The sequence below is a fragment of the Notolabrus celidotus genome, chromosome 3 (genome assembly GCF_009762535.1).
Source record: "Notolabrus celidotus isolate fNotCel1 chromosome 3, fNotCel1.pri, whole genome shotgun sequence".
In the NCBI taxonomy this organism is placed as follows: domain Eukaryota; kingdom Metazoa; phylum Chordata; class Actinopteri; order Labriformes; family Labridae; genus Notolabrus; species Notolabrus celidotus.
The window spans coordinates 16684829-16695980 of NC_048274.1; the positions used below are offsets into that span (position 1 = coordinate 16684829).

The following is an 11152-nucleotide window of genomic DNA, read 5'->3' on the forward strand; positions in this document are numbered from 1 at the left end:
TTAGGCACTAAATGATGTGAACATGGGAAATGTTTTGATGGCTATTCTTGCTAAATTAATAATTTCTATCTCAAAATAATCCCATGTATTAATGTGAAGTAAACAGTTGTTTGCTGCTGTTTAAAATAAGAATGTAACTTGAAACACCTATTCCTTTTGACAGTAGAAAAACAAAGCTGCGGCCTGCTGACAGAATCCTTTTCATGAGCTCTGTCCCGTTGAAAACCTGAGATACACTACCAATTAAATTTAATCCCACTGATATCTTTTTGGGGCCCTAAAAAAATAGCTTAACAAATCAGAGTAGTGTGTATGAAAGAGATGACTGGCATCATATTTCATCGCCCTAATCCCAACACAGGGGCCGACTTCGACACAGGCTGGAGAGTTGGGTGGCAAAGCGGAGGAGAAACAAACACAGCCGCGGACAGACAAGGAAATACCTCAGGGACTTTCTGGGATTGGGGAAGAGGTAAGACAGTACCTGTAGTGCAATCCCCTCCAAATCTGCACCAGGTGTCAGGCATTAAGGAGAGCATCTCCGCTTCAGCTTTCCACGTCTGGCTCAATCACCCAGGGCAGTGTGTCAGATGTTGGACAAAACTGATACTCTAAAAGAAGAAGAGGAGTAGTAGGAGGAAGACCTGGGGCAGCAATCAGCTCATGACAGAGAGAAAGGTTTCGGATGGCAAAACATTTAATGTCTAATAAGAAATGTTTTGCAGAGATAATTTTATTATTGTGCCTTAATGTCATCACTGGTGGAGATTTACATTTTCAATGATATGTGGAATTAGTCTACTGAGAATATAGAACATTATGGAGACTGCAATAAAGCAGTGAAATATTGGAGGCAGAGCTGAACACTGAGCTTTGATGAGTTAAGATAGATTTAGAATAACATTACACTATATCCCATTGAGGTTTTCAGTTAACTACAAAGACAATTGAGCACTTCTTATTCCCTTTGTGATAACACAAAGCATATACTGTAGAACGCTGAGCTTGAAATTAATATTGCACTCTCAATCATAAAGTCAAGGTCTAAAACGAACACCTGGCCCCCTCTCAGTTTCAAGCAAGTCAGCTTTTTGCATGTGCAATTGTCCTGAAACAAAACAGTGGCAGTGGAATACTTTGGTGCCAAGAGGAAAAAAAAGAACATGGAGCCATGTTGGCATTGTTGTTTCCACAGATTATACATGACACACTGAATAAAAAGGGGCTGATTGTAAGATGTTTAACTGTATCAGAGGCATGGGAGAGGAAACTTAATACCTCAGCACAGGGAGAAGGAGAATGCGACTGGGCACGTGCGGAATGCAGAGTGGCAGGAGGAAAGCAGCAATCTAAATTTCTAATGCTGAGGATGTTTCCATTCTGTGTTTATGAAACATGGCTGCCGGGACTACAAAGGTAAGGGGATACAGCATCAAAGTCGGCCCTGACAAAAACAAAAAAGCAACAATGCTGCAGTGGAATGCACAACAGAACATAATACTCCACCTCCTCCTCCTCCTCTCCCCTAAGCAGCCTCATTTGATTACAGTGTAGCAGGCCCCAAATCAACCCCTTAGTCCCATTTCTCACTGCGGTGAGTAGGAGGGAGAACACAAGTTGCCAAAGTGGCCCAGAAGGAGAGGTGATGTTGTGGAGGAGAATCCCTCATTTGGGGAACAAAAGAACATGGGAATGGGTGAGCCGAGGTGTCCGCGGCAGAAGAGGAAAGTGGTTGTTGTCCCAAGTGTGGTGACTGAGGCAGAGACTGCATGTCTGATGACGGGCCAGGCGACGTATCGCTTACAGGCTCCCTCGGCAGAAGCCCCTCACATGTCCGTCTCCAGCCACAGAGTTTGCCCTCTACTTAAGGCAACAAGAGTCAGGCTCAGCATTACAAGCCTATTAAAAGATACTTTTAATTATGCCCCGCTCTCCCGGGATCACTTCTTCCGTGAACTCTGTGTTTCTTTGGCATGTGCACTTAGGAATGGCACAACCAGAAGCACGTGTTGTTTTCTCCCTCCAATTAAAGGGCATGTTGACAGATTAAGGCTGCTTCTGGTTTGTGCTCCACTAACGCATTTAGGGAAGATGATGAACATGGGGGGGCCTCAAAGAGAGAAAGGGGGAGAAAGAAAGAGACGGCGAGAGAGAGGGAGAGTTTGATAGAATGAGAAAGAGAGAAAGAGAGATAGAACATGCACATGAACCCTGAGGGATTAATGTGTTTACATTACCTGGGCTGTGATCTATCACCAACCTCGTCAACTTCTATTATGCATCACATACATAAGCAAGCAACAGACCTGGGAGCCCCTGCAACTCACTCATACTATTTCAATTGGATTAAGTCAGTGCAAATATCTGGGGCAGAGCTCCCACACTGTGGTTTTAGCATTCTGCTAGTCATTTGATTTGTTCGTTGTATCACTTTACCTTCATGAAGGCATTGCAGGAGTATCTCCTACATGCCTCAAGAGCTTTAAGTAGTACCGGATTTTAGATATTTACCATATGGCAGGCACCTATAGCACCTTCAAAACAAACATGCTAGTTAGGCACAGAGCTCTCAGATCATGAATCAAAACATACATGTACACACCAGTGAGAGGAATAAGGGAATGTTGAGTATGTGGATTCACCATCTGTGATATTCACTAACATGGGGCTTATTTTGTCCCAGCTGTAGAAGGAGGTCTGTATTGTGTGTGAAACACTCAGTTGGAAAAGACCTGGAGTCACTGTATAGATGCTGACAGTGGAGTCTGCAGCTAAGAGCTAATAGTCACACTCAGGCTTCATTATATCAAATCAATATTCGTTTAGTCACTGAGCCTATTGACTCAATTCTGAAATAATATTACAGGCCATTTGTCTTGTCATGGAGTAGGGGGAATTATCCCTTTTAAACCATCCCCCATTTAGAAAAAGGGGATATGAGGTGAGTCCAAAAACAGCCTATAAATACAACTGTAAATAAATATTTTTTGATAAAACACAGAAAAATCAATGGCTGCTTCCTGTGATCCATCCCGAGCAAATCAATCATCATCTGTGCAGCTGCCAGTGTGGTGCAGGGGGCCGGTGAGGCGCTGAGAGAAGGGTGCAATCTTTGTCTGATACCTCTCATTTTGGAATCGCTTCTCATAATAGGGTCATCATTTCATCACTTAGCCCATCCAGAGCCCTGCCACTCAGCCTGGCGGGGATCATGGGGAGAGTATGGAGAAGGGAGGGTAGCTGGGGCCTATCAGAAGTAAACTGAACACACACACACACTCACGCTCTATACATCTTCATTCAGGTCAATAAAAGAAAAGAGATCACAAGAACAGAGAAGAGATCAGAAAATAGATTCTCCCTCCTGAAAGCAATACCGCCAACTTGATATTGTCTCATTTTCAAAGACAATTAATGCAAAATCTTTATCAGCATGTGAAAGAAGATGTGCTGTTTATGAGATAAACTTCTTTGCCAACAGTGATGAAAGTGTAGCAACAATATCCTAACTAAGTTTAATTTGAACAGAAAAATATAATCAGCTGCATTAGAGCACAAACATGTCCGATAATTATTCCCTCAAATTTGAGATATATTCAATTTTTTTGTCACAAAAGTTGCTTCAAGAGAATGTGTGTTTGTGTTTGTGTTTGTGTGTGAGTGTGTGCATGTGTTTGTGAGAGGGGCTGCATTTCACTGACAGCTTCAGGACATGAGAAGACCTCCTCAGCATGGATCTAAACAAACTCAAAACAAAGACAAGCAGTCAATTATTATTGATTTCAGAAATAAATATGCAAAAATCAACTTTGTAATATTGACTCAAATAACATAAAACTGTAATATCAATCACTATAATACCTGGCACTTTTTAAAATGCATTATTATAATAGGTAAAATTATTTTTATAGTCAAATAGCAACGTATTATAGCTGAGCAGGATGCCTGTTGTTTAGTCAAGTAGCATGGTGCACATATGTTTAATCATTTAATAACCCCTTCTTCAGAAAAAAAAAAAGAAAAAAAATGCAAGGTCAAAAATAAATTACATCCATTATTTGCAGCAGATCTCCCCAAAGCATTTGGAGCGAAAACTGTTTTGAATTTCAATTGGCTTCCAAGTGGCAAAAGCCCTCAGCTAATACATCAAAGAAAAATTGGTGTCAACTAATCGGTTTAGGACACAGATTTAGAATGGTTAAAAATCCCATGAATACTTCAAGCATTTTTTTCCTGTATACCACGACAGGCTTGGGAGCAGTACAGCTGACCTTGCGCGCACCAGAAACCTGTCCGCCACTCGACATTAACTAACTCTTTAACTCGCCCAGCCGCGCAATTAGTCCTCCACAACGTATAATGTTGTGTAATAATACCCTCTATATCCAATTTAGATTACACTTGCTCCCTCCGGCGTTTTAAGTGGCATGCATCATCTGTCATTCACTTATTCTTCTTCGCCACGTAAAGCCGTTCTCATGCGTAAAAACCGAGCGCGTTCTCTCAAGGAAAAATGATGAGCGATAACGGAGAGACAACGACAAAATAAGAAGCTTTATTTAAGGTTAAGATTTGGATCTGTGCATTTATACGCGCCTTTAAACTACAACACATCTTTCCACATAAAATGAGAAAAACTATACTCACCTACCCTTCTTCCTTAATCAGTACGGTGCTGAGAGGTGGACGCAGTTTCCATAACCTACTCCTATTATAGGCTCCGTGATCTTAAATTATGCCTCCTCCTACTTCAGAGAGTCACTCTGAACCAAAATGCATTCAGAAGGACGCATGACACAAGGATTCAGCCCAGTCTCTCTCCCCTTAGAACTTTTTCTCCCGCTTGTTTATGTAATAAATACATAAAGTCACGAATCCTGTTTTTATATATTTCTCAAAACAGAAGGTGTAATAAGAGTGTGAAACGTCTTTTTCCAAATCTGGATGCACATGACGGACAACAATTCCACTGTAAGCAGAATAATGACGAATTATTATAAGTCTTTTTTTTTCTTTTCAATCTTTAGCGTGACATAACTAAGGAGGATAATTGTCAGTACCAGCGGATTCAGTTGGTTCTTCTTGTAGCTGTGTTGTGAGAAAAGTTCCAGTAATGACTTGATTGTCTGAACACTACAGGAGGCTGTGAAAATGACTCTCATCGTATCACTGTCATCTGATTAGGCTACACTGTAGGGTCGCTTTGTGTATCCATCCTTCTTTCTTTATTTCTCTCTCCCTGTCTCTCATTCTCTCTCTCTCTCTGTCTCTCTCTCTCTGTCTCTCTCTCTCTCTCTCTCTCTCTCTCTCTCTCTCTCTCTCTCATTCTCTCTCTCTCACTGTACCAGCGTCATCACTCTTTGCTCTCTAGAGGTTTTCAGAGCGTAAAAAAACACGTGACAGTGTGTGCACACACTCTTTAGCAGCGCCTACAGCGATCCCTTTCGGCTTATCTGAGACTTGAACTGGAAAGTCAATCACCAGAATGAAAAAGACATGAAGATTTATAAAGCTTAGTGGAAAAATATTTTAATGGCAGGCTGCTTTATTTTAAATTAAACGTGACTCAAATGTTATTTTATAAAATAATAATAATAATAATAATAATAATAATAATAATAATAATAATAATAATAATAATTTTACACCAAAGAGTCTACAGATCTGGCAGATTAAATACAAAAGGGTAATTGGCGATAACTGTGCCATATTAAATAGATCTAGGCTATCCGATATTTCAGCTCTGAAACATATCTGCAGTGATCAAATGAGATTACATCCTGTGGTCCAGATGGATTTGGTGTAGTTGGCACTAATCTGCCCTGGCTTGAGGGTTTATGACTTTCTGGGAGTGTGTATCTGACTGCTTTATTCTAGGATCTGTTGTGAAAACTATTTAGCCGTCGCCGCAATAAATCGATCAAACACACGTGACTGCGCAGACAAAACACAGTTCAGCAATCACAACATGTGCATGTTGTTAATGCAAAGTTTGTTTACGTGAAGAAACTATGCCGATGGCCGATTTGCGCCATTTTCCTCTCACTTTCCAGCTGTCATAGCTTACCGATGGCGTTAGACAGTCGACGTGCACAACCGTAATAATCCGTTTGAAAACTCCCACTGCGGATTTTAACACAAGGCGCTCGGAGACCGCGGAGCGTCATTCTGTTGATTTACCGCACATACTTAAAATGACGACTTTTTTTTTACGCACAAAGAAAGAATAACAAAAAAGAGAGCACAGCAGTGGAGCGCCTTTTTAATTCCTGCCGGTATCTTGCAAGCCCATATCCTGGCATACAACAGCCGATTTGTTATTGATCAAGTGTGAAAGTGACGGCTTCGTATTTGAAAAAAAAGAGTTGGGAGTTGACAGACTCGCATGATGTCGCCATCCAAAGGGGGGCTGCCGGGCGCACTTGAGACTTACTGCAACGAGGCTTGTTAAAGAGGAAAAAAATAGAGAAATAGAGAATGAGGATTGTTAGTTAACGCGAGAAAGAGGGAGGGGGTGAGGGATAGAGAGAGAGAGAGAGAGAGAGAGAGAGAGAGAGAGAGAGAGAGAGAGAGAGAGAGAGAGAGAGAGAGAGAGAGAGAGAGAGCATGGATTTGGGCAGGGCTGTGGTTACCCAGCATAAGCTCGCCTTTTCCTTCGGTGACTACACCCCGAGAGGAGGAGCGTAGTAGGCGTCAGGATCCTCAATTTTTCAACTTAGCATCTTGGCAGGACATTTTCCCAAGCAAAGCCCCCGTCCGACGGGTAAAAAAAAACTTCTGCGCGGGCATGAGAGCGACGGTGCAACTCAGATAAGGGAGCAAGAGAAAAACAAAAAGAGACAAAACATCCGACGGGCAGAGGCTGGCTGGCAGCAAGCAAAAAAAAAACTCGCCCAACATCTCCTTCTCTCTTTTATTTTATCACTTTTACTTTTTGCCTTCAGCACTGACATTTAGAAAGGGGGACAGACAGCGGGTCTGCACACACACACGGCTCTATGCGCTCCGGCAGCAGCGCATGAGAAAAATAAAGGTGGGAAAGTGCGCAAGTTAAGTGGCTCACACTCTCCGGGCTCCAGCATGGCGTATCCTCAGGGCTACTTGTACCAGCCGTCCGCTTCTCTAGCCCTGTACTCATGCCCTGCGTACAGCACCAGCGTCATATCGGGACCCCGAACCGAGGAACTTGGGAGATCCTCTTCGGGCTCTGCTTTTGCGCCCTATGCCGGATCTACTGCGTTCACCAGCGCCTCGCCAGGCTACAACTCTCACTTACCATACAGTGCGGACGCAGCGGCAGCGGCCACATTCACCTCGTACGTGGTGAGTAAACTAAAGGTGATTATTTAACCTAATAGGAATTAAAAGCGAGGATATTAACTCGTTATAGAAGTGTTCGCTGGGCTTTCTCTGCCAAGTCATTAAGATGGAAATGTGCGTCACTGCAGGGATATATTACAGAAAGCCAGGTCCAGCGAACATGTTGCTGAGTAAACAGCACTAATTTAATTCCGCGCTGTGGTATTACAAGGTTCTTCAGTAAATTGTAGTTTTTAAAAGAAAGTGTGGGCAAACTCTTGCCGGAGCTCCTACGCGCATAACTGAATGCAACGCGCTGTGTGGAGGCAATTTAGGTCACCGGATTTGTTTTTGATCATCCTATTTATGCCAGTTTAAAAACTTAAATACTGCAACTTCTGACAAAAGATAGATGGAATTTGTGTTTCACATTTCCTGGACATTACGTAGTGATCAAGTTGCATTACCAACAATACATGCAAATTGGTTTTACAGGCCCGTTTAGTGCACAGACGGATTTAAATAAAATAGTAAAAAAGGGTGCTGACGTTTATCCCGTGTTTTGTCATGTCAATGAGTTAACATGTTTGCAAATTGTACTATTTAAATGCAGAAGAACAGCCCCAGAATAATGACAATATGAGAGCAATAATTTTAGAAACACACTGAAACATTTCAAATGTCCAATGAGGTTGAGTCCATCAGCATTTACCTTTAACTTAAACTACTTTACCATAGCCGGTGTTTTTGTGTACATGTGCGTGTGTTAGCGAGCGTGTGCACGTGCACGTGAATGCATGTGCGCGTGCGCGTACATGTGTCCATGTTTATGTCCGTTCTTCCGTTATGTAGCACTTTGGAAACTACATGTGTCAAAACTTTTTTGCACACTTTTTCATTTTGATTTGTTTTCACTCTCAGGGTTCTCCCTATGACCACACCACGGGGATGGCCGGCTCTATAGGATACCATCCTTACGCAGCACCCTTGGGCACCTACCCTTATGGTGACCCAGCGTACCGTAAAAACGCAACCCGGGACGCCACCGCCACCCTGAAGGCCTGGCTCGGCGAGCACCGCAAAAATCCCTACCCCACCAAGGGCGAGAAGATAATGCTGGCCATCATCACCAAAATGACCCTCACCCAGGTATCCACCTGGTTCGCCAACGCCAGGAGGAGGCTAAAGAAGGAGAACAAGATGACCTGGACCCCCCGGAACCGGAGCGAGGACGAGGAGGAGGACGAGAATATCGATTTGGAGAAAAACGACGACGACGAGCCAAACAAGCCCTTAGACAAGGGGGACTCCACAGACACAGAAGCAGGTCGGTGGTGCAGGGAAATAAAAGGCAAAAAAAATCATCAATTTTTCATCGCAGTCGTTTCCACTCAGGGTGCAAAATTGATTGCTGGTTAATGGTGGTATATTATTTATAATGGGACAATTGCTTTAAATAATAATCACCTTGAACTCCCCTCGTTTGACTTCTCAGGGGCTGAAATTGCTGGTGACGCAGAGTGTTTAGCAGTCAATTTATCTTTAACTGCATAATAAGGATACAGCTGGTGTACTGCGCCGGGTATTCGCTAAAAATATGGCCTTTGTATGGTAATTATATACCGGATTTGAACGGCTGCTGAATATTTATCATCTCTGTGAAATTAAATACCAATATATTTGTAAATAAGAATAGTCAGAATACTGCAGCTCAGTCAAGGCAACAATTGTGGAGAGGAGTTCATTCACCTTTTTTAGGCTGGCACACATGTTTATGAGAACAATTTATAGCACACACAATAACTGCTGTAAGGGAAACGTGAATAAGTAGTCTAATTATTTTTATATATCCGATTTCACTGCTTCACATATGTTACTGTTTTATCAACGTTTGAATGTTCCGCTTATTTGGCAGTAATTCTGGTCTTTATTTGTGCTTTAGATCATAAACTGCTGAACCCAGGGGACATAGGCTGTGACAGATTTAAAGAGGAGAACCATGGCAAAGACACAGATCCCCTTCTGAGCGACTCGGAGTTAAAAGACCAAGAGGAGCGGACTACAGACTTGCTGCCGGATTCCGCAAAACCGACCACGTCGTCTCCCTCGGCGGTGCCTCGGGGGAACCAGAGCGTTGCGCAACAAGACAAGCCGTCAGATTTGAGCCATGCACCGGGTACGGTGACCAGCAACGTGACCTCTGTTATCCACTCGCCCCCCTCGGCCCCTAAACCCAAACTGTGGTCTCTCGCGGAGATCGCCACGTCCTCAGACAGGTGTAAGGGCAGCGGAGACGCGCCACAGTCTTGTCCTGGTTTGGGTCAAAGCGCAGTACTGGGCACCAACGCGTCGCCTTCACGGTCCTCCCCTCAGTGCCCGCTCCCCAACAACACGGTCCTCTCCAGGCCCCTGTACTACACCTCCCCTTTCTACCCCGGCTACACGAACTATGGGGGCACTTTTGGACATCTTCACAGTAACCACGGCTCGGTGACCACGGGCTCCACGGCACATTTCAATGGATTAAACCAGACTGTGTTAAATAGAGCAGAGGCTTTGGTAAGGGAGAGCCAGAAAGTCAGAGGCCAAACGCAGGTAGATCTTTGTAAAGACTCCCCTTATGAACTAAAGAAAGGTATGTCAAACATTTAATACCTGACTATTTTCAACTCACCGCGGACTTTTATTTATTTTTTTGTGGTTGCATTGAAAAAAGAAAAAAAAAATATGAACAATGATGAAGCAAATTCTGAGAACAGTTATTTTCTGAGTAAATGCTTATCTTCAAATTTTTAGTTTCTGAATGGTTAATCCTAAAATGTAACGAGAATGGTCTTAATCGCTGCAGACGCCTGAGTCTATTTGTATGAAAGACTAACATGTATATTTAATGTAGCATTTTTGTATTTAAAATGGACAACACACTATCTTTGAAGTAAATTATGAGAAAAAAAATATACACTTGTGCAGCGATTATTTTGGGGGAGCAGTTGGCATTCCCTGACATGATGTGTCTTAAGTGCTTCAAGGCCAATTAATCCACACGAAATATTAATTCAATTTTTCACCCTGACAGATGCTTCAGTGGTAAGCATGTTTTTTTTTTTTTAAAAATAGGGTAGAGGGAGCTCTGGGAAAAATGAAGGAATAGGCCTGTATTCAGCATTCAACATATAACACGACTTTTTCATGTTTTGTTTGTTTGTTTGGTTTTAATTGGTGCAAATTTTCACACGGTTTCATTTTGGAGTGTTAATATTGGAAAAGTTGGATATAGCTCTTGTTCAATGCTTTATCAGAGGTTTAGCTATTTCTTACCCTGAAATACAAGTGGGGCCTCCCTTTTCCCTTTAACATGAGCACGTTTCTAAAAATGGATATTGATATAATAACAACACCGAGGCACAGTCGTTTAACCCAATTACCTTTCGTGTTTTATGCAGAGCAATCAGGTGGTGAACTCCAGTAATGAGCTCGATTTTATGCCAAATTTAGACCTCATTACTATTTTCCAAAAGGCGTGGCAAAGCTGTTAAAAGGGACGCGGCCATGCATTTAGAGCATACTGCCCTATTATATATCATTAATGGAGAGTCTCTTTAATGGCGCGTTGGATGTGAAACAGTGATGTTTGGAGAGCATTTTTTTTCCCTCGTGCACACAGCAGAGACAGACAGATAGATATCAGAGCAGTGTGTGTAGCCGGTGCAGCCGTGCAGCAGGCTCTCTCTCTTGTCCTGTTACTCTTCCAACTTCTGCAGGTAGGTGTCACACTTGCTCCTAATTTCAAGGGGGGGGACTCTTTGTTAATCCGTCACAGAAACCCATCCCTGATCAAATGGCCCAGTAAAAG

General features: G+C 42.7%; 1 protein-coding gene across 3 annotated transcripts; it reads left to right on the top strand.

Moving 5' to 3' along the window:
• Positions 1 to 6611: 6611 nt before the first annotated feature.
• Positions 6612 to 10324, top strand: irx5a (iroquois homeobox 5a). 3 transcript variants are annotated; one of them, XM_034680532.1, is made up of 3 exons: positions 6612 to 7338; positions 8221 to 8626; positions 9242 to 10324. In XM_034680532.1, exons 1-3 carry the CDS (start codon positions 7081 to 7083, stop codon positions 9949 to 9951), a joined length of 1374 nt encoding a protein of 457 aa, XP_034536423.1. In that variant the 5' UTR covers positions 6612 to 7080; the 3' UTR covers positions 9952 to 10324. The 3 variants fall into 3 exon arrangements, with proteins under 3 accessions (XP_034536423.1, XP_034536424.1, XP_034536425.1); XM_034680533.1 differs by having other exon boundaries at positions 6612 to 7323; XM_034680534.1 differs by lacking the exon at positions 6612 to 7338 and adding an exon at positions 7524 to 7634.
• The last annotated feature ends 828 nt before the right edge of the window (positions 10325 to 11152 follow it).